Consider the following 22,876-nt stretch of genomic DNA (forward strand, 5'->3'; position numbering starts at 1 on the left):
TTTTTTAAGGAGAACATAGCGTCGCGGAACACGTCCTCGGAATATAACGACGCCTACTTGGAGGAAAGATTGGATCACATTCGGTCGACGATCATTCGAGTGGCGTCGGACGGATTCAAGGAGCCAAAGATTCCTACGTGGTGGACGTCGTTCAAGGAGGGCACTTACAAAGACTTTTTGTCCCAGTACGAGAAAGAGGTAACGTCCGACGCAGCACACTCTCAGCGTATGTCTGATAACATTTCGGAATTATTTCAGGACTCGAGAGCTCTCGCACATTCGGTGGTGGAAAAACTCTCGACGATAGCGAGGGACGTTCTAAATTCTGCCGCGAATTCCGAGTAAGTTGTTCGCGTTAGCATCCATGGAATTTGTTGATAGAAATTGTCTTTTATCCATCTCAGAGACTGCCCCTGGTGCTCCACGTTCCTCTTCGAGGTCCTCGATTCTCAGCTGAAGAACCATCAGCTTTACTTGAAGCTCCTCTGCCAGCTGAATCGATTGCACGTATCGGAAATTCATGGCATTCTGATGCGCGATTTTCGCTGGAATGAAACTGTCAGCATGGTGAGGGATACCTACCAATCGCGTTCGTTCGCAATTCCTATGCGATTTTTAACGCCTTACAGATCCAGAATTACAAGTCGCTGAACGTTAAACGGACCAGGGACGAATTTGTCACCGGTGTCGAGAAGATCCTGCACCAGGTGGTCGACATCATAGTAAATTTCCAGAACGAGACCTACAGCGATAGGATTCAACAGTGCTACCACAAGTTCTTCGGACGACCCGCCTTCTCCAGACCCGGACTGTAAGCACTCGAGTCTTCCAAAGAATTTCAACTGTGTTTTCGATCCTTTGGACGTAGATTAGCTCTAAGAAATTATTTCGATCAAGGTACGTGTCCGTGGTGCTCGCGATATTGGATTCCCTGCAGAGCAACGTGTTCATCCTGGACACCGCGAGGAACCACAGGAACATAGAGGCCCTGACCGTAATGGCGGAGAACTACGTACCGATCTGGAAGTTGGTTCGAGACGTGGTGAGGGCGTCGGACGTCGACGACATCGAGACGTTCTTGCCCGGCGCGATGATTAACGTGAACGCGGTCATGAACGATAGAAACGGTTCCCTGTGCCGGACGAAGCTCGAGTGTCGGAACGCCACGGTTTTGTACGATCGTTTGAGCTCCAAGAGGATGGGAAAAATGTTCCAGTACGATCCAAAAGCGACCGGTTACCCTTCGTTGGTCGAAATTGCCGAACGATTGTCGCGTAGCTTGGATCTAGATCGCATAGATCGCGAGCTGAAGGGCTGGCGGATGGACTCCGCGTGGAACTTGACCTGGCTGAAGGAGATCCTGAGACACATATCCGTGGTGATCGGAGAGAGCGGCGATCTGCTCGACGTGGTCAGTAAAATAGACTTCGAGAACGTCTCCGACGCCCTGGGTGTTCCAGACATCGTCGACGGGGTGGTCAATATCCTGAAGGACAAGATCGTGGACAAGCTTTTCGACGGGTAAGGGAGTCATTCTCGAAATTTAGAACGTTGTGTATAAAAGGAACCTAATCCTGCAGAATGAAGGAAGTCGTGGAGGACGTGAAGCCGTTCATAGCCGACAAAGAAGTGTTGGACGATCTCTACAGAATAATAGACGCGCTGGAGTCGATGGACATCTTCAAGAACTTGGGTCTACTCAACATCAAATGTAGGATTCCGTGGCTAGTTTACGTCCGGTCGAAAGAATCGCGTTTGATCCTTGTGTTTTCAGACGTCATCAGAGACATGTTCGACAACTGGGACGTGGTGAGCAGGTACTTGGTGGAGAAGGTCGGGGTCTCGAACGACGTCGCGTCGATGTTGAGCCAGGCGAAGATAGACATGATCTCCGTGTTCATGAAGGAAAGAAACGCTCTCAGCTTGAAGGACACCATTTGTTCGCCGACCAAGCTCAGCGAGATGTTGAGCTTCAACGGCGGTCGGATCACCGCCGAAGAAGTCAGCTCCGCCATTTGTCAACTGGAGGACTCGCAAACGCAGAACGTGACGATCGCGCTCATCAAGCACTTGAACTTTGATTATATTTTTAAAACTGTGAGTAGTAGGATCAGCGATCAAATTGATTTAGATAACATTGGTGATCTTTGTTGGTGCAGTTAATGAGCGCGAACGTGAAGAACATAATGGCCAACGCGAACTTGACCGAGGCGGAGGGTAAGATGGTGTTGGATAGCCTTGGAGTGGCTGCAGAATTGATACCATTCTTCAGGGATCGACTCGCCTCGAACATGCCAGCGGCGGAAGCTTTGCAAACAAACTCGAAAGAAGAGACGGACCAACCAGTCTCCAGTAAGTCGACACGAAATCGAATTTAGATGTTAGACTTAGAAACATTTGAATGCATTTCGCAGCTTCGAGGTTCCTTCAGGACTCTAGCGAAATGCTGTGTGGCCAGGCCATGGTAACCGACAACAGCGACCTGTACAAAATCATCTCGAAAATCGAGGACAACAGCAAAGAGTCCGACCAGGCGGAGCTCGATTCTTTGCCATGTACGTACGAACGATGTTTGATTAATTTATTTGTCGCGAAACGCGAATAAAAATGGGGCTATTCGTTGCAGCTGATTTCTGCAGGGACACTTACAAAAGCATGATCGCTATGGGAGGCGGGAAGATTATATGGTCTTACGTTAAACCCTTGTTGCGCGGTCAGATCCTTTACGCCCCGAACACGACAGCCATAAACAAAGTTATGACACTGGCGAACGGTACGTTCGCGGAAATGGAGAACTTCGGCACGCTGATGGACAGTTTCGAGAAGACTCTCACGTCGTTGGTGAACCTGTCGGAAATGAGCGACAGCCTGAAAGATCTGCAAGAAATGATGTCCTCGGACGTTATGAAGATCGCGATCAAGTCGTTCGGTGATGGAAATTTCGAGAGCGGTGGGTCTCTGAATAGCTACGATTCGACGAGCTTTTTCTAGACGTTTACTCGTTGTTGCAGGAAGCTTCACCGATATGAATCTCAGCGAGATCTCGTGGCGACTGAAGAAGTCGAAACGTTTAATCGGGATGATCGGTATGCTGAACGATTTATTGGGGTGCGTGCTGTTGGATCGGATCCGAGGATTTCGCAGCGAGGACGAAATGGAGGCGGAGGCTAGAGTCCTGATGGAGACGCGAGAGTTTTTAGCCGGTGTTGTGTTCCTGGAAGATTCCGGAAGATCAAGAAGATCGCTGGAGCACGAACTGCCCCAGGACGTGGTGTACAAGATTCGCATGGACATCGACTACGTGCAGTCCACGAAGAGATTGAAAAACCAATTTTGGATCCCCGGCCCGGAGAGCAGCTTCATCGAGCATCTCAGGTACCTCAGAGGATTCGTGCAACTTCAGGACTCTGTCGATCGAGCTATCATCAAGATGAAGAGCCACAGAGACCAGGACTGGCAGACTCTGACGCAACAGATGCCGTATCCCTGTTGGAAGGACGTACCGTGAGCGTTTAATTCTAATCGTTGCCATTCATTCGCGGAACTCGAATCTGAGAAGAACGATGTTGCAGTTTTCAGACCACTCTTTACGAGTCCCAGGGCATCCAAGTATGCTTCTTCTTCGCGCTGATGATGTGCGTGGGGGCGGCGGTCAGACACATGGTTTGGGAGAGAGAATCGCAGAACGCCATGGTACAGAAACAATTTCTAAACAACGATATCGTTCAATTTAAAGTTCCATCTGTCTTCAGGTAATGAGCGTGATGGGATTGAAACCATGGAGGAACACCATGGCCTGGTTCATCACCACGTTCGTGGAGCTGGTGGTAATAATGCTCTCCATCGCCCTGGTTCTTCTCGGGGGAAAGATCCTACCAAAGTCCGATCCCTCGTTGGTTCTGATCATGATGCTCGATTACTCTTTCTCCGTCGTGACCTTCTGGTGAGACAACGTTTTACGAATCTCCCGTATTCCGTACACGCTTCCACGTATTAAAGGACGCGAATAAATTTCCAGCTACATGATCTCGACGGTGTGCAGCTCGGCGAGCTTGGCTGCGATTACCACCGTGGTAATGTTTTTGCTGACATTCATGCCGTACATCATTGTCATTGCTATGGAAGCCGTTATAGGTCTCGGTTATAAGCTTCTCATCGTAAGTTATCGTTTCGCCGCCGCAACAGCGTTTCTGTGATACATAACGCGTTCGAACAATTCATTCCCGCAAACTGCGAGCGTCGCGATAACATGTTCTTTTGCTCGATTTATCCTTCGAGTAGCGGAACAATTTATTATTCGCTTCCGGTTCGCGGTGCCACGGGATCCAACGGGACTGATCGATGGAAAAATTTCCAGTGTCTCAGTATGTCGACCAGCTTCTGTTACGGTTGCTTGTACGCGGCCAGAAAGGAGGTACAAGGGATTGGTCTGACGTGGGGAGCCATGTGGGAGGAATCCAGCCCCGGAGACTCGATGTCCTTGGGCCTAGTGCTCCTGATGATCGCCCTGGACGGTTGTATTTACGCCCTGATCGGGTATCTCATCGCCAGATACACCAATTCAGGTAGAAACTTGCCAACGCTTCTCGTTTTCCGTCAGGTACTCTCGGATCTCTGTACAATCGATCTTTCAAACGGTGGAGGTGTCACGATCTGCAGAATTTTGTGCAATTCTCTATTCTCACGTTTATGTTTCGTGTTTTCCCGAAAATTCGTACGATTCCTTGCCAAATTTAATAATATTCTAATCTCACCGTCGCGTCTTTGGTGCTGGTGAACCGGACTCTAATCTCTGCGTGTGTACTCCTTCGTACGATTACTGTTTTGTCGTTAACACGCAGCTGAAATTGCACGATACAACCGGACGGTGATGAAAAATGACGTACAACGATATCTATGTATTTACGAAACAGTCCAGCTCTAATTTCCCTCCGTTACACGCCGGAGAATTTCATCAGGAATTCTTGAGCACGGTCCCGAATTGCATTCTCGAGTTTTCTTAGCAAATTTCACGGCACCCTCTGCGCGTTGATGACGCGGTAAACGCGAAAGAGGGCAAAGAGAACGGAGCGACGATAATGCATTCACGCTCGCAGCGTCGTAAATTTCCGCGGAAAATTTCACGGGAGCGTTTCGCGTGTAACCGCGACCGATGCTACGGAGAAAAGCCAAAGGGGACGCCGGGTGTCGAAGCGAAACGATCGTGCACCGTGTAACCCCCCCCCAAAAAAAGAAATCGACGACATTTTTTTTTTTTTTTACAAACGGACGAGCATTGGCCAATAATTTTCCAGGCAGGGGCTTTCACGATTTGAGGTCCCGTAGCTTATGGTGGGCCAACACGTGTTCTCTCTATGGCAGGCCGAGCTACCTCGCCTTCGTCAACAACCTCTATTTCACTAACGACGTTCTCCACCCCCCAACCACTTACCAAGGTATCGCACTCGGCTTTTTCGCTCTTGCACGATATTTCACCCTCTCTGGCTTCAATTTCTATACTCCATTTTGTCCCGGCTTCGCCCTACACGGTCCAAACGCTCGAATACCTCTTGTCCCGATCAAAATTTCATAACAATTTATAGATCCACGGGGTAGATTCTACTTCCGTCTCTGGATCGCTGGAAATACGTCAAAATTCCGTTCGACGAGTGTTCAGTGTCCGATAGAATCCACCCCCTATAGTACAGACATTTTTCTAACCCCCTGTACGTAGTCACGTACGGTAAGACGTAACGAGATTTAATTTAATCTGCATAAACGTTATACGTTCGTCCGTTTCGTAAAATTTGCACGGGAAGGAGCTATTCGAAATGTTTGGATCGTGCCCCGGGTATGCAAATGTTTGTTGTTGCTTCCCCTCCGTGAGAACGAGAATTCGCGCGCGAAACGCCTTAATTTATTCAATGTTTCGGTCCGGTCGTATCGGGAAACGGGTGTTTCCGGGACATTCCTCTCGATGGTTTGCATGCGCGGGTTTCCTTCCTAGATTTTAACGTAAACCTTCGAAACGCGCAACAATTTAAGACGTTCTGTTTTATCGCGCCGCGTTCGCCCCGTTCCTTCGTAGTTTTCTATGCAAAGACGCGAAATATAAATTGCGGCCCCGGCGTTGCATGCGAATAGCCGGTTCCCTTTTCTCGCGAGGACTCGTCACGAGGCGAACCAGGTTTAAATTTATCCAAAGCGCATGATTTTATGCCGAATACTGTTTTTAACACGCTTCGACGAGGACACGACAAGCTGTACCGAGGGGTAAGAGCTTGCTTCTCCGTTTCGAACAACTCTCAGCTCGAACCCGATTTCCCCGTTCTAAGATACGCAATATTTTCTGCGGTGCGCGATATACAGACGAGCAGAGCGACGTCAGCAGCTTGATAGTGAACGAGAAACAGACTGGAGTCAGGTTCGAAGGCGTCAGGAAGGTTTACAACACCGATCAGGGCGAAGTGGTGGCCGTGGACGATTTTAATCTCAAGCTCTGCGAGGGGGAAGTGACCAGTCTTCTCGGGAGAAACGGGGCTGGGAAGACCACCATCATGTGCGTACAATATTTCAATTTTTTAAGCCTTTTTTAAAAGGAAAATCGTTGATCCTGTTTACTATCGCGGTAACAACGATTAGTTAAGGGGTGAAACGAGCGATTAGCGCCTTAAACTCGGAGCGTGTCGCTTAGGGAAGTTGTAACCCATTCCCTTTAACGCGAGCAAACGGATTCCGGGATTTCCAAGCCGTGAGCTCGGCGAATCCGGATTCATTCTCGTCTTTTGAGTGTGTACTTTCGTTTCAGCAAGATGCTGACGGGGATGCTGGCTCCGACCACCGGTGAGATTTGTTTGATCGGTGAAGAGGACTGCAAACCTGACATAGGGGTCTGCCCTCAGGATAACGTGCTCATCAGTACTTTGACGCCCAGGGAACATATGATCTTTTACGCGAAACTCAAGAGGCCCAAAGACGACGCCGATATGCAACGAAACGTGAACGAGTAAAATTTTATTTCATTTCCTTTCCACGAATATCCACCGAGAAGCTTCTGTCTTTTGGCTTGATTAGCACAACAAACAAATCAAATATAACACTTTGAAGCAACTATTTGCAGAACCTTACCCCCCATTTACTCCTCAGGATTATTCTATCCTGTTTAGTACAGATCATCCCCCATATTAGTTGAATTTTAGAAAACCCCCTTTCCCAAATTTCGACCCACCCTTAAGGATTCCCCGATCCTCAGGATTAATCTACCTTATTTAGTACAGATCATCCCCCATATTCGTTGAATTTTAGAAAACCCCCTTTCCCAAATTTCGACCCACCCCCTTAAGGATTCTCCGATCCTCAGGATTAATCTACCTTATTCAGTACAGATCATCCCCCATATTCGTTGAATTTTAGAAACCCCCCTTTCCCAAATTTCGACCCACCCTTAAGGATTCTCCGATCCTCAGGATTAATCTACCTTATTTAGTACAGATCATCCCCCATATTCGTTGAATTTTAGAAAACCCCCTTTCCCAAATTTCGACCCACCCCCTTAAGGATTCTCCGATCCTCAGGATTAATCTACCTTATTCAGTACAGATCATCCCCCATATTCGTTGAATTTTAGAAAACCCCCTTTTCCATATTTCGACCCACCCCTAAGGATTCTCCGATCCTCAGGATGCTGACGTCCCTGGAGTTGGGTAAACAGGAGCACGAGCCGGTGTACCGTCTATCGGGTGGTACGAAGAGAAGGCTCTGCGTGGCTCTGGCGTTTCTAGGCTCGCCGAAATTGGTGATCCTGGACGAGCCAGGCGCGGGGGTGGACCCAGCGGCGAGGCGCAGGATCTGGCGGCTGATCGATCATCACAGAATCGGTAGGACCGTGATTCTCTCTACCCATCATCTGGACGAGGCTGACATGCTGAGCGACACGGTGGTCGTGATGCACAAGGGGAAGATACTCTGCACGGGATCCCCGTTGTCCTTGAAGATGATGCACGGTCGCGGGTACAGACTCCTGGTGACCTTTCCCAGCGAACGAGACGGGAACTCGGACTCGATCGAGAGGAAGAAGTTGGAGACTCTGAAGAATGTGATCGAAGAGGCGGTGTCCAACGCGTGGACCAACGAAATCACTGGCACGGAGGTGGCCGTTACGCTTCCGTTTCAGGGGAAGAACGGTATCAACAACAAGTAAGATCATCTACATTAAATTAAAATAGAACTAGAATAAAACAGATCTTAAACTTTTTAAATTGTTTAGCATCGCGCAAGCAGCGAAGGCGTTGGAAGACAGTCGAAAGATCCTAGGTTATTCCCACTTTTCCTTGGAATGCGACAGCCTGGAAAGAGTCTTCCTGGACCTCTGTTCTCGCGCTGATAGCGGATCGTCGGTTATCAGAGCCAGCCAGGACAGCGTCGCGAGCGTCGGCAGCGTCGAGCACGTGGGTACGCGAATCACACCGTGGAAAGAACTTTATTTAAAATCTATCATCTTAATGGACGAGCCTGGACGTTTCGCAGGTCTATCGATGCCCGACGACGTTGATTTGATCGACGTTGAACCCTCTTTAAACCCGTCCCCCGGTAAACAGGCCAAGGCCCTGCTGAAGAAAAGGGTATGGCACTTCAGGAAAGATTGGATGACATTTTTCGCGGGTCTCTTCCTGCCTACGGTGTTCGTAGCGGTCGCCATGGGATTCTCTTTGATAAGACCACCATCCGGAGACGAGCCAGCGTTGCCTCTCACACCAAAACTTTACGACACTCATCTAACATATTTCTACAGGTAATTGGATCGTTTGGTGGTCGTTGGATGCCATCGAAATCATTTTGTGAATTTTCTACAGCATCGACAATGGCAACGACCCGTTCCTGCAACACGTGTCCTTCCAGCTACACGATCGATTCGGGGACGATTACGCTGGTGCTTGGCAGACCTTACCAAACGTACGATAATTACGGATATTGATAATTTTAAGAGAGCAGAACGCGTTAGATGAAAGAATTATTCGTGTTCGATCAGGATACCGGAACCTGCGAGTGTCTGGACGGTCAACAGACGTGTCACGGAGTGTCTCAGGCTGTCGAAGGTCTTTTGCAAGTTTTACCCGGCAGACCTACCCTCGATTGGATAGTGTCCACCCACCAGGAATACATAGAAAAGAGGTATCCTCGATGGACAAAACCTTGACGATCGTTTGAGATTTCAAGGCTCGTCGACTGGGTTTTTCTTTGTTTACAGGTACGGCGGATGGTCGCTGTCGCACACCAAGGACGAGCCATTATTCGTCGTTTGGTACAACAACAAGGGTCACCACGCCCTACCGTCGTATCTGAACGCTCTGAACGAAGCCATTCTACGGGCATCCGGCGTCCAGGGGCATCTAACAACGCTCAATCATCCGTTGAGGTTATCCAGCGATCAGTTGAATCGAACAACTCTGTAAGTTCTGATCTACAGTCTCGATAAAACAAAGCACACAGGTGCCAATCGCGTGCAAACTAGCTCGTTGCTTTCAATTTCAAGTCGAAAACATTCGTAATTCTTCTCAAAAGTTTGTACAGTCGATAGGAGAGCGGAGTGAATTTTTAGTCGACGTTAAAAAGCGCGGAAGACGAAGCGGGAAGACCTTCCGTTTGCACCCGCTGTTCCGTTTTATTGTAATAAGCGCGATCCAATTACCCGGGTCAGATATTAACATTCGCGGGCGATCTTATCGCGCTGGAAAATCTGCGAAACAAAATCGCGCGTGTTGCGTTTACTTTTAATTAACCCGGCCGTGCCCGAGCGATCGCGACATCGTTCGTTCGAATTGGACGCCGCTGGTTCCATTACCGAAACCTTGTTCGTTCTGTACGATTTCGCGTGCATTCCCCGTTCCATTTTAATAATAACAATCTCTGCAACGCCAAGGAAAATATATCGGGATCCGTACGGTTTATACAAAGCGTTTCCACCGTGCTGGGGTTCATTCTTCGAGGGAATATAAATTGAAAACGCGGAATAAAATTGTTTCTATCGTTAGATAATTGAATGAATCTATTAAAGAGTGTTAAACTTGAGTTTCAGGCTACCTACGCGTTCCTAATTTTTTCCGTGAATAACCTAACCCAGAATAATCCAAATTTTAATAAAATATTCGTAGGTTACAGCACGTGGCGGACGTCGGCGTGGCCCTGGTCCTTTTAATAGCGTTCAGTTTGGTGGCCGCTCAGGGCTCGAAGGAATTGGTGCGTGAACGTCTGTCGGAAGAAAAGAGGATCCTCTTCTTGGCCGGAGTCCATCCTGTCACCTACTGGACGACCGCGTTAATCTGGGATCTATTCGTGAGTGGACGAAACGAGAATAGGAATAAAGATCGCGTGCCAATTTGAATTCGACCTCGATCTTCCAGGTGTTTGTCCTGTCCATCTTCATGGCTGTGATTGTTTTCGAGATCTTTGGGCTACCAGCGTACGTGGCCAGGGACAATCTACCAGGGATCTGCCTCTTGCTCTTCCTGTTCGCGTAAGTATCCACGATCTAACCATCGATGGTGCCCCTTGCGAACGCATACGGTTTTCACAGGTGGGCGGCGATACCGTTTTCGCACCTGATAGAAAAGGCCTTCGACGACTCGAGTCTCTCCAATATGGTGCTCTTCTGCTTGAACACGTTCATAGGCGTGGCCTCTTTGGCCACCATTCTGGTGCTCGATATTCTTGGCAAGACCAAGACGGCGGAGAACGTGAGAAACGTTTTGCACAACATTTTGTTGATATTCCCGCAATACGCTCTGGGCGACTCTTTGGTGCAAATATCGCGGAACGACATCACGGCTCAGCTGCTGGAAAAGTTCCATATGAACACCTATCAGTCGCCTCTGAGCTGGGACCTTCTGGGCCTCCATTACGTTCTCCTGGCGGTCGTGGGCAGCATTCTGTTCTCCATCAATCTGATCATCGAATGCAGAGTGTTCCCCACCTGGAGGAGACAGAGGTGTCCTCACGAGGTCGTTCAGGAGGACGACGATGTCTCGAAGGAGAGAATGAGGGTGGAGGGCGCCATGTCTGACGATGTTCTGCAAACGGTGAAGCTTCGAAAGGAATACAGAAGCGTTTACGGGACCAACGTGGCCGTGCAGAATCTCAGCATAGGCGTGCAGGCTGGCAAGTGTTTCGGACTTTTGGGCACCAACGGGGCCGGAAAGAGCACGACCTTCCGGATGCTGACCACGGAGATCATTCCCACGGCTGGCAGGATCATTCTGAAGGGCGAGCAGATCGGCTCGGGGCCACTATGCAACGGGGAAGTCGGTTATTGCCCTCAGAGCGACGGTCTAGACGGTTTTCTAAGTCCGCATCAGTGTCTGACTATTCACGGGGAAGTTTGCGGGCTGAGCAACGTTCCCAAGGTGAGAGAGAGAGTTGATTTACGTTTAAACTTTCGGCTCCTCCGGAGGACCTTTAAGTAAGTTCCCGCGGAGGATTGTATTTTTAATTATTCCGCGTTTCGAACTTGGAAACAAACGTAAAGCGACCGGAATATAAGACGGCGGGCAGCTGCGAGAATCTTTACCGCGTTCCTTTTTATTTCGCGCCTGGATTACCGACAAACTTTGCACCGCGGTGCACGCGTGATGGACGATCCTCGTCGTTTGTTTCCCCCCCTCCCCTACGAAGTTCAACGTTTGCGAAAAAACGTTTCAGACGGTCGAGTCGATGCTGAAGAGGCTCGATCTTCTCAAGTACGCGCACAAAAGGGTGAGCAGCCTCAGCGGCGGTAATAAAAGGAAATTGTGCGCCGCCCTCAGCGTAATGGCGCCCGTCGCCGTGGTTCTCATGGACGAGCCGACGAGGTAATTCCCCGAGTGAACGGAATTTTTTATTTGAATAGCGACCTGATCGGTAGGGTCCTCGTAAACGCCGGAGATCGATGATTTGAATTTTTCTCAGCGGCATGGATCCCGCCACGAAGGATCTGGTGGCCAAGACGATCAGGCGAATGACGAAGAACCAGAGCTGCGTGATCCTGACCTCGCACAGCGTGGCGGAGTGCGAGAGCTTGTGCAACAGAGTCGGTATTCTTGCCAAAGCTGGTCTTAGGTGCATAGGAACGCCGCAGCATCTCAAGCACAAGTAAGATTTCCCCGCACCTGAGTCCTCCTCGAGCGATCCAAACGAGATATTTAAATATAAGGGGAAAGTCTAGACAAACTCTGTTGCTAAAGAATAGAATAAACAAGTAGCAGAGAACGTTCTCTGGAATATACATTCCCGTTCCGTGGCTGTACGAACAGCGACTAAAAAGTTCCATTCGATGATAATACACCATTAACGATCGCAACGAAGCGTTCAATTATTCCAGCGGAGCGTGCAGCGTCCCGGTATCCGGGCAGGATTAATTTTACTCGGTGCATTTTAATGATGTTGTTTCAACTGATGGATTGTTCGTGTCGGTTTGTTCTCCCGATAGAGGCTTTCTGGCAAAATTCGTAACGCAACAATTTATTTGACGGTGTCCCGGGCGCGTGCTGCCGATTGATTTTTAATTCCATCGATCATTTCCCGAGGCACCGAACACCGGAACGCTGGTGCTACGATCACCAGGCGCGGAGGGGGCGGCCGCGTTCCATTGTATTTCAAACCGGGTAGCGCACGGCTGGAGATTACGTCCAGTTATTACAACGATGCGCGTCGTGTTACCAGCGTTGCAACGGAGCCATTGTAATGCGCGGCCGTTTAACTTCCTTTCCAGAATAACGTACAGCGCCATAAATATTTAGCCCCGCGCGCCATTTGGCTCTTCAGGAGCGACTCTTGGGAGAGGGGAGAAATGTCCCTCTTAGATCCCCCCCCCCCTGTACCGTTTTCTCTTTCCTCCGTGGCATCGAGCACGAGAGAATTTACGATATCTCGAGCACGTGTGCAACCTGGGCTACCCCGTTCTGCAATCCATCCGCATCCACCAGAGAACGTCGGATAGCGGGAACCTACTTGCAAGGGTTTTTTCTAGAGGTAAACGTCGCCGTATTCCCGGTACGTATGAAATACTCGGCGCAATATCGACCTATCCAACGATACCATCAAATTCGTTTACGACCCTCGTCGTTAAATATTTTCGCTCGACGGGGGAACTTCGGTGTCGTTTCATTGAACGTTCTCTGCCTCGACGCTGTCACAAAGTAAGTTTCGGAAGCTCCGAATGTTTTAAACTGCTTTTCTATTGGGCCGAACGAAACGAGTACTGGTATTACTTGGATATTACTCTCGAATCGGAGGGTTCTCCTTTGTTTATGTCTCGTAATATGCTCGCAGGTTCGGCGAGGGATACGTGGCGTTCCTGCGATTCCGACAACCGATCTCCTCCGAGGCCCTGAAGAAAGCCTTGACGAAGTACCTTCCCCAGGCCACGGTCTCCTCCAGGCAGGCCACCGCGGCGCGTCTGCTCCTACCGCGAAGCCAAGACATGCCGCTGAGCACCAGCTTCAACAAAGTGAAGCTCCTGGCCGAGGAACTCAAAGCCACCGACTACACGCTGACCCAAAGTTCGCTGGATCAGGTTTGTCTCGCACCAGTTTCAAAAGTTTGTCGATATTCTTCGAAGCGTCTTAACACGTCGACTGCCAAACTAAACCCCTCAAATTGTCTACGAAAACGATACTCTCTTTTTGGACATTTGGAAACAAGCATATCCACAATTTGTCGTAGAACTTATTTTTACAGCCTCTTTAAAATTTAAGTATCCTATCAAGATTTATTTGATTTAAGATCTAATCTTGAGAAATAATTTTTTCAGCGCATCAGTGTAAATTCATATCACCTATATATGACGTGGCAGTCAACGTGTTAAACACTCCGATTCGAAGATAATTTGCTCCAACAAACTCCCCCCCACATCGTCTCTGAATTACTCACAAGTTATTTTGATATCGTTACTTTCTCACCGCATTGCCAGTCACTTAAATCCAAATGGAATAAAGTTTCATTTTCGTGGACAATTTGAGGGGTTTGATGTGCCAGTCAACGCGTTGAAGTCCAGACGAAAGGAAAATTGTTTCGAGTTAGAGAGCATTTGGTCCCTCGCGTTCAAAGGACAATTCCGAACAAACGTTTCGAATCAAACGGGAATCGATGAAGTTCCGGGGGGAGGGTGGGGTGGCGTGCAATATAGTAGGTCGGTGTCTCCAGCAGATGATGCACTGCCAGTGCACGCTGCCTCCATCCGTTCGACTAAGGACGATTCTCGTTCACGTCCCACCTAGCCTGAGGAATATTAATGGACCCAGCCGTCTTACGGCTCGCACTTGTGTGTAGTCTGTATGGTTCACGAATGGATAGGAGGACCAGATCCGCGCGACGTCCGCGTCTAAGCTCGCTTAAATGCTTTCCGATTCGTCCTATCGCAACCAGGGTCCGACTGCTCCACCGCGGCGCCCTGTAAAACTGTTCCCTAATTAATTACTTCCCGGGAACAATTTAATTTCCCCGTAACGAAGTAACTTTCATCCTATTTAATCTTCTCCCTCCCCCCGCGCGAGCCGGAAGAATTTTAATGCCGCAACACCGATGGCTTCCCAGAGGCCTTCGTTAACATCCCAGCGCCTGAAGGATTACGAACGAGACGTAAATAAATGGAACAACCCTTGGCGTTATCAGCCGATTCGAGAGTGCTAAAAATATGGTAGACCTCTCAATTTCACATAGAATAATATCCAAGATAAAGTCTCGGTTAAGCCATTCGGTGATTCGCCAGGTGGAATAATCTCTGCGGAGATTTTTGTCGAAGCCTCGGTACGTTTAAGTAATTCATAGCCGGAGCGATTAGGATGGCTGGCGTTGGAATAATCGCGAGATTCCGCGGGTCTGGGCCTCCGTTCAATGGAATCACGTTTGCGTCGTTTGTTCGCGTCTCCTTAATGGAGATAAGATTCCAGACCGAATACACCCGCGCGGCTGTCACGGGATTTGTTGATCCGGTTATGTTTACCCGTACACAAAGCTTCATCCCCCTGGAGATTAACTCGACTTAGAGACTACTCCATCCCTAGTCTCGGTCGAGTCTGAGACGGAGTCGTCCGCCCTGAATTCGCTCTTTAATAATTGCGTGGAAAGACCTCGAGGCTTCGTTGATCGTCGTCGATCGATCGCGGGCTCGATACCATCGAGGTTTCGTTGCTCGAAGGGTTTCTTCCAGGACTTAATTAACCCCCTACGATTCGAGGGGTGGATAACGTCCGACCTTCTCGTCGCAACTTTATCGATGATAAGCGAGATAACGCGTCGACGATGGCCCCGTAGATAATGAAAGGAAAATAGAAAGATAGCTTCGGCGTAGTCGATCGCGCGGTAGCATGATTTAACCGCGCGGAGGGCGACGCGGGCGTATTAATTAAGCGGCCAACGACACGGCCGGCCGAATAATAATTCGGTTTTGCCCGGCGATGAAAACAGCTGAATAATCCAATCTCTGTATTATTCTCCGGGCGCTGCTCCGCGCGGATGGTTTGCTATTTATTTTAGAGCGCGAACTATGCCCGGACCAAAATCAACTGACCGATTAAAGCTGCTCCACCCCCCTACGTCATTTCGTCCCTCTTGTTTAGGCTCATAAAGTATATCAAAAATGGACCCTGTCGTCCCGGAAATTAATAGCAAAATTAAGGATGCTCTCGAATTTGTCAGCGGTCGCGCGGACGTCGAATAAAACACACGGCGGAACGAATTGCGCTGCGGCAACTTCCGAAATCACCGTGGAACAAATGTGGCGATACTTTGGAACGAGCGTCATAAATCATAGGGCCGATTCTCTGATAAACACGGGAACAAAAATATTCAGACGTTAGAGCACCGTACTCTCGTTAGATATTTCAATCGTTTAGGCGTACAGAAAATAATCTTTTTCGGATACTTTTGGGCTGGTTCTTCGCCGCCGTTCGTCTTCTAATCTCTTTTTAAGTTCTTTCGAATGTATTAGCGTCGTTCGTATCACGCGATTCCATTTATCCCATAAATTCTCGAAGGGATTCGACTCCGGGGACCGTGGAAGCGAGCGTGATACTTCCGGGACGATGATAGAGCAAGTACTCCTCCACGGTTCCTCGCTTTATGCTTCTGGATCGTTAAAGTTCGCGTGCATATATTTACTCGGGTGTTAAATCCTCTTTTATCTCTTGATATACCCCTAAAGTCTGAACGCGGCCTACTGACCGAATTAGTCGAGTTACTCGGCGCACGTAAATTTCACGGTTGCGGAGGGTAAATAGTTTCCGGCAGGGGTATTTTTCGGTGCTCGAACGGAAACGAATTCTTCGACAAAGGAACGAAATTGAAAGGGAATCCTTTTTAAGGGAGATCGACCGGACGATTCGACGGAAGGGAGTAGGAAGTAAATTCTTTCCGGCGAACGGAAGCGATTTAATTGTTGGACGAATCGAAAGTAACGTCGAGAGTGTTTATCGCGTTTCGAGGACTCTACTGGCAAGCTACGGTTTCCGCCCGCATAATTCGGTTTATTATGGACTTTGAATTTTATGGGAAACGCACAATGGCGGCCAGTTTGTCCATCGCCGCGTGCGATGTTTATGGAACGAAAATTGTTTGGTGAAACTTATTGGTAATTCGTTGGCGAGCGGGGAAATGTATCGTGACGGATAAATTGACAATTATTGCAAATGCGGATTGTGAAAGTTGCACGGGGGTTGCTCGTTTCCGGCGTGGAGCGAAGGGGGAATAAAATAGGAGGAAGAGGGGCTCGATGGTACGGAGACATCGAGGACGAAACGCTTTCCCTTCGACGAGAAACCATAAAAATCTCGAAACTCTCGCAAACGGGGCGAGTTTACGCGGTTTACATAGAAACTCGACCACGAAGAGGCAGAAATCGCGCGTCGACGAACTTGTTTGCGGCAATTCCGAGGACACCGGACAGAATTCGCCCCCTTCGGGAAGAATTGCCTTTGGCTCGCCGCGAGATCCAATATTTCTTTTCCTTTCGTTTGTTTCACGTACCGAATTTAACTTTTCGCAACTCGAATTTACCCTCTTCTTAAAAATTAAATTCAACGTGAATTTGTAGTTGAAATATTCCAAATTCTACTACGAAATATAGATTCACTTCTCAGCTAGAGAAACCTCGAGTAAATTGTGTAATTTTCTAGTAACAATCACTGAAACTAATGAGCGAAGAAGAGCTCGAGAGAAGGCGCCGTCCCAAAGCAGACATTTTTCTTTCCCAAGCTGACGAAGAATTTTAATTTTCCAGGTCCTCGTTAACTTCTCGGAGGAGATGGAGAACGAGGTAGACGGCTCGATTTACAGCCAGGGCAGCAGCAACAACATCTCGAACGCCTATTGCAGCAGGGACACCATTCACATGGAAACGTTTTGATCGGTCACGCGTGTGGTTCGACTGTATATCGGTCGTAACCGATCATAGATCCATATCTAATTCGAGCCGTACGCAATTTATAGATCCGTATCGCGATGGCTTCTGTGATAGCTTTATCTCCTTTTTTTTTTTTTTATTTTTTACGCCACGTTGGACGTACGGCGACGGTTTGAAACTGCCTGTCGTTTTAACGAACAAGCGCACACCCATTAATCTTACGAAGAAATAGTTTTTATGGTTATTGATTCCGCGTGGTTATCGCGATCTTACAAATTTTAAATCGCGTTATCGTCGATCGATACGTGGCGCGTATTATTCTTTTAGACTTTTTTAATTAAGCGTCGCGTATCGCGCGCAAAAGACCCCGTAGTTGTAATTTTAGGATGCGGCTGGTCGTACACAGAGGCATTCCCGATAAGAGTTCGTTTCATGGAAGATAAAGTCAGATCGTGTTGCATAAAACGAAGGAATCGGGTCAGCTATTTGAACATTTCCACGTAGTCCGATAAAACCGGAACATTTATCGACGTTCTGCTGTTTCCCTGTCTCGGGCCGACGGATGTATCGATTAATCGTAGGTACATAGGATTTAATACGTTGCTACTTAATGATAAGCAATGTTACAGCTAAGACTATACGAATAAAGTTTACCGTACAATTAGGAACGCCGCAAGATTTCTGGGATCAGAATTCCTCGTTAAAAACATCGCGCTTCGATACAGGCCAGGAATGCAATAATCTGGTAATTTATTTTTCAGGCACGAAGCTGCGAAGGCTCCATTTTTAAAAACCTTTGCATTATTTTAGAGAAGCTTTGGAACGCTGTATCTTCGGTTCTGGTTAGAAAATAACAAGGATCGAGACTTTGGTGATCCATCGTTCCGAGCGCCGGTCACTGGTGACCGCGTTAAAATTCATAACCGGTGAAACGCAGGTGCGACATCGAAACTAACGTCGTTCGATTGCTCGTGTTTATCGATTCGACCGGTTGAATCCGGTGCATGCGAGAAACGTTTCCCCGTCGGTCGCCAGGCAAAATTCTCCGTTGCAGATACGCCATGATTACGCATCCTTATCGACGTGATTCATCCAGGCATAGATACCCGGCGACCAGGCACGGTCGCTGTCATGAAACCGTGCGAAAATCGAGCACAGAAACCGGACCTGCAAATTCATCGCGACAGAACGCGTTTATGATATGTTAATGATCAATGTCGATTGACAATCACAAACGACGCGCCTCGTCGACGAGATAGTTAGCGCGCGAACTCGTCGCGTCAATCATCCACCTTCGTCGATACGTTCGCGTGAAATCTGGCAAAATTTCTGCAAAAGCGTAGACACATCTGTTCTCAAAATTGACAAAATTTCGACGATGATATGGATACCGTAAACAGCAATTTCTAAGACCCTCGAGAAAGCTTAGGATTACGTTGAAAAATACACGCGATTTAAAACTAAAAATGTCACGTTCTCGAGCGACCCTCGTGTTAGAAAGCGAACGAGCGTCATCGTTGCCTCGAGGGGTGTAAAAATGCCTAACCCCGCGATCGAGAAACGTCTGGGATAGCGTTTCTTGTCGAAGATTTGCCCGACGATCCGATTCGAGCACGCTAGACAAGATTTCCGTGGTGGTCAGCGAAACCTCGTAAAGAGAAACGGAAGCGTTTCGATGTATTTCGCGATTTCGACTGGGAAGTATGATTCCTCGATCAAGAGGGAGAGAACGTTGAAACGAAACGATAAAGACGGGCAGTTAGCAGCCGATACTTCTTGCGAGAGGGGGTTCGGCGGCGAGATATCGGTGGCTAATTAGGGACGAAGCAGATCGAATCGATGACCGAACATTCGTTTAAATTTCTTCCATCGACGGGGCCGAATTGTCGGCGGCTTTAATTCCCCGATATCGTCGTGTTTGCTGGCGCACCTGAATCGTAATCGTTTCTGGAATAGACGCAAAAACAGACGGTAAATTGTTCGGCTGCGCCTCGTCTCGGTCGTATTTCATGCGTTCGTTGCACTAGCTGTCCCAAAATTCGGCTGGCTCAAATTGAAATTCGACGCGATACGAACCGATATCTCTCGAAAGAGAAAACTCGTAATAAATGTGGATATTCGCACTCCGATGGACGAAACTTTCCGACCTTATTTTTCGATATTTTGTAACAAAATTTATATTACGAAACGAACGGCTTATTGTACGACAGTCCGCGGAGTGTGTGAATGATCCGCTCAAAGTCTAGACCTTAATCCGATAAGAAACGTCTGAGCATGTTTGAGGATGAAATTGTGAAACGAGTGGAAAGGTATAGAGAGCCGGGATTACGTCAGAATATTGCGAAAATTTAGTATTAAGTATCCCGAAGCGTGCTCGAGCCGCCATGGAAGTCAAAGACTCGCCAAATATTGAGTCTGAGAGAGCTTAACGGTTTATTGAAAATTGCAGCTTAAAATCGACCGCGAAGGAACCTCGTGTCAAGCAAAATAACAGCGTTCCAAAGTGTAACAGAATTTTTTCGCTTAGTTCGGAATTCCACGTACACACATACGTGTTTAGATTTGTGTTTACGTCCGGTATCCCGAAGCTTTTTATCTAATGGAATACTTTCGGGATCCTGTACGTCCGCCATACTGAAACGGTTCGATCTCTCGCGATACTGCAGGTCTCGTCCGATTTGCTATTAATCGAATAGTCGTCAAGATCCTCTGGACGTTACAGTCGAACGGAACAGCTACTTAGAGCCACGGTTGGAATTAGCGAGCATGTTAAGAAGCACTCGCAGCGGATTGGCTACGTGACAGGACTTTTCTGCCGGACCGAGGGCGAAAGAACAGGAAAACGGGGGATTAAGTCCCGTCGATTTCAATCGATACAGAGACACATTATTACCTCCTCCGGGAGCTGCTTTGCAAGAAGAATGGAGAATTAGACGGGGGTTGACCCAGATTTAATCTCCCGAGGAAGCGCTAAGCGGAATTTTACGCGACGGTCGGGATTTAAATCGCAAACGAGCTACGATTTATCGACACCCCCCTTCGCGCGGTCCGAATTTTTATTTTCCCGAATCGACAAACCAAATACTCGCGTTCGAAAACGTATGAAAATTCTTTGCTGATATTCGCGAATATTTTAAGCATACCGAGGAAACGTAATTTGCAAGCGCATCGCGAAGAACAATCTCCGCCATCTTTGAGTCGATCCGTCGGTCCCTGGTGGAAGGGAATGAAACGAAAAGTAATTTCTGTACCGAGTGCAGTATAATAGTGGTGCATTTCCGGGCGTGATAATTAAATTTGAATTGCGTGCGTCGCTATTGGCGGAGCAACGATCGTCCCGTTAAATAACGCGTTGCGCAACGTTATTATGCATTATGGACGACCGTTATTAATATTTCAATGAACTGATAATTCCCGAGATTGCACGGCGATCGAAAATAAAACGTTTCGCGCGAACGTTTCCGTTCTAATCAGGCCCTGTAATAATGAATTGCTTAATTTCGTCGTGTATCGATCCGACCGTTATCGCCGTACAGAATCGCAGAATTTCGGTACACCGTCGTCGTCGGATCGCCATTATTATTAAGCTACTTAAACCCCATTGTTGTCTCGCGGAGCAACGGAGGATGCTCGAAGCGAATAACGCCCAAGGACTTCCGGAATTATATTTTTATCGTAATTCGGCGATAAAGGAATCCTCGACTATGCTCCGATAAAACTGTTATCCCTCGATCTTTCGACTCCGTCGGGCCCTAATGGCTCCTCAGTTTCCAACTAGTTCGCGGAATAGACAAATTATCCGCGCTCTTAACGACGACAGACAGAATGATCGATCGATGATCGGTGTCGCTTGACTACGCCTCGTAACGATATCAATTTGCCATCAATTTGCATGCAATCGAACCAAGGCGTATTGGTTAAGGCGCCGCGGAGACGCGTCGCGCCGGGAAACTTGGAAACTTGGAATAAGACGCCGCGAACGAATCGTCTTTTAACAGAATTTCATCTCAAAATGGTTATTTATCGATACGGTTTCGTGAAGGCAATCTTCTTGCACGGTCGAAATAAACCGCAACAATCGTTGGACACAGAAGACCGCGACGGCCATCTTCCTCGGACGCAAGAAGCGAACTGCAGCCGTTGCTTAAATTTTCGAGATCCTAAAGCGACTTGGAGAAGCATTCTTGAAGCGCGATCACGTTGAAACGAGCTGCATATACCTTGAAGGCCGTCTCGATCGTTTAACACCGATTCCGTTTAACCCTCGAGCAGCATCGGTGCCCCCGATCGATCAATTGGAGTCTTTCGCTGTCTAAAATGGAACGGAATAATCGAACAATTTAACCCAATGAGTGGACGACACCTACTAGCAAACCGCTTCACCTTTCGCGCCGAATCTATCATTCTTCCGACGCGATAGATCGTTTATCCGATCTACGAGCTCTGTTTGCGCGCGTTCGAGTAGCATTTGGATCGGAAAAGGTCTAAATTCGAATCCCATCGCCGGGAATGGCGTATTCGATGCAACTATGGAGGCGGGACAGCAGGTGGTTTCACGAGGAGACACGAGGACCGTTCCGTTGAATGCTGATGCTCCGTCAACGTTCCTCGAGAACCACCGTCGAAGGGTATCTTCGTCCGGCGAGAGTAAGTCGGATCGAGTCGAGAGGGTTAATCTACGAAGGGTCGTTCCGATGCTCGAGGTATCGCGCGATCTCGAGACATCGACCAACAAGATCATCCACCCTCTCTGCTCGATGGCCTCTCGTTTCGACCAGGGATCCGTCGACGCCGGGAAACGCGTTGCATTTCGACGGTCGCGTGGGACCTGTCGGTGTAATTTTCGTAAAAAAATGCTGACACGCGCCACGGGACACGAGAGATCGGTTGCACGTCGCTCGCGGTGGTTTATCGATTCTTCCGTCATCGTTCGATGGTTAACCGCCGTTCACCGTTCCGAAAATCAGCACGAAACGGCCGGGTAAACAACGATGTTGATTCCCCGGTTATTTACTTTCGCGGTCCGGTTTGTAACGTAGATTTTTGCGGAAAGAATGCTCGGTGAAAAACAGGAAATTCGAGTGTTTCATATTCGTCCAGAAGAGGGTAGGTTTCTGGATGACCATGGCGACTGTCGTCTCGTCCATCGACGTAGATGGAGCCGGGGGACAACCTTTCGCCCCTGTAACTCGTTGTTATCAGATAACTCGGTAGATTGGCCGAAGCGGCACGGTGCAAATCGATTTATCTCGCGAACGCGACACTCGCAACACGGTCCACGCTGACGGGTCGATTATAAATGAGAGTACGAAGCAGCCCCCGGGTTTTATTTACTGCTGCCCCAATGAACAGCTTTCCATGGAGCTTCGACCGTCAGGGCCAGACCAGTTTGCGAAGACGACGTTTCCCCGTTCGATTTATCCTCGTTCTTGATCTTTCGTCCACGAGCAAGGTCAGCCACCCAGCAATTAAGACCAATTTTATCTGGCTTCAACCCTCGGAGAAGAGATCGTCGAGGAAAATTAT

The 22,876-nt window shown here is 48.4% G+C and overlaps 1 protein-coding gene across 4 annotated transcripts in view; it reads left to right on the plus strand.

Moving 5' to 3' along the window:
• Positions 1 to 20,941, plus strand: part of LOC122397998 (retinal-specific phospholipid-transporting ATPase ABCA4) — a 34,008-nt gene extending 13,067 nt beyond the window's left edge. For 3 of the 4 annotated variants that reach the window (XM_043397557.1, XM_043397558.1, XM_043397561.1), the window contains 31 exons: positions 10 to 198; positions 259 to 341; positions 405 to 567; positions 630 to 811; positions 898 to 1,521; positions 1,581 to 1,711; positions 1,775 to 2,097; positions 2,160 to 2,352; positions 2,415 to 2,555; positions 2,627 to 2,950; positions 3,012 to 3,504; positions 3,573 to 3,693; positions 3,753 to 3,943; positions 4,019 to 4,157; positions 4,358 to 4,565; positions 5,295 to 5,435; positions 6,349 to 6,538; positions 6,788 to 6,985; positions 7,660 to 8,175; positions 8,246 to 8,430; positions 8,506 to 8,770; positions 8,832 to 8,931; positions 9,008 to 9,150; positions 9,227 to 9,427; positions 10,131 to 10,311; positions 10,380 to 10,492; positions 10,553 to 11,378; positions 11,674 to 11,822; positions 11,920 to 12,102; positions 13,282 to 13,525; positions 17,228 to 20,941. In XM_043397557.1, the coding sequence (XP_043253492.1) occupies positions 10 to 198; positions 259 to 341; positions 405 to 567; positions 630 to 811; positions 898 to 1,521; positions 1,581 to 1,711; positions 1,775 to 2,097; positions 2,160 to 2,352; positions 2,415 to 2,555; positions 2,627 to 2,950; positions 3,012 to 3,504; positions 3,573 to 3,693; positions 3,753 to 3,943; positions 4,019 to 4,157; positions 4,358 to 4,565; positions 5,295 to 5,435; positions 6,349 to 6,538; positions 6,788 to 6,985; positions 7,660 to 8,175; positions 8,246 to 8,430; positions 8,506 to 8,770; positions 8,832 to 8,931; positions 9,008 to 9,150; positions 9,227 to 9,427; positions 10,131 to 10,311; positions 10,380 to 10,492; positions 10,553 to 11,378; positions 11,674 to 11,822; positions 11,920 to 12,102; positions 13,282 to 13,525; positions 17,228 to 17,353 (7,266 nt within the window). In that variant the 3' untranslated portion in view covers positions 17,354 to 20,941. The remainder of the gene's footprint in view (positions 1 to 9; positions 199 to 258; positions 342 to 404; positions 568 to 629; positions 812 to 897; positions 1,522 to 1,580; positions 1,712 to 1,774; positions 2,098 to 2,159; positions 2,353 to 2,414; positions 2,556 to 2,626; positions 2,951 to 3,011; positions 3,505 to 3,572; positions 3,694 to 3,752; positions 3,944 to 4,018; positions 4,158 to 4,357; positions 4,566 to 5,294; positions 5,436 to 6,348; positions 6,539 to 6,787; positions 6,986 to 7,659; positions 8,176 to 8,245; positions 8,431 to 8,505; positions 8,771 to 8,831; positions 8,932 to 9,007; positions 9,151 to 9,226; positions 9,428 to 10,130; positions 10,312 to 10,379; positions 10,493 to 10,552; positions 11,379 to 11,673; positions 11,823 to 11,919; positions 12,103 to 13,281; positions 13,526 to 17,227) is intronic. The other variant, XM_043397560.1, reaches the window with a different exon arrangement.
• Positions 20,942 to 22,876: the final 1,935 nt, after the last annotated feature.

The sequence above is a fragment of the Colletes gigas genome, unplaced genomic scaffold (genome assembly GCF_013123115.1).
Source record: "Colletes gigas isolate AHSC1104 unplaced genomic scaffold, ASM1312311v1 Colletes_gigas_Sc00010, whole genome shotgun sequence".
In the NCBI taxonomy this organism is placed as follows: domain Eukaryota; kingdom Metazoa; phylum Arthropoda; class Insecta; order Hymenoptera; family Colletidae; genus Colletes; species Colletes gigas.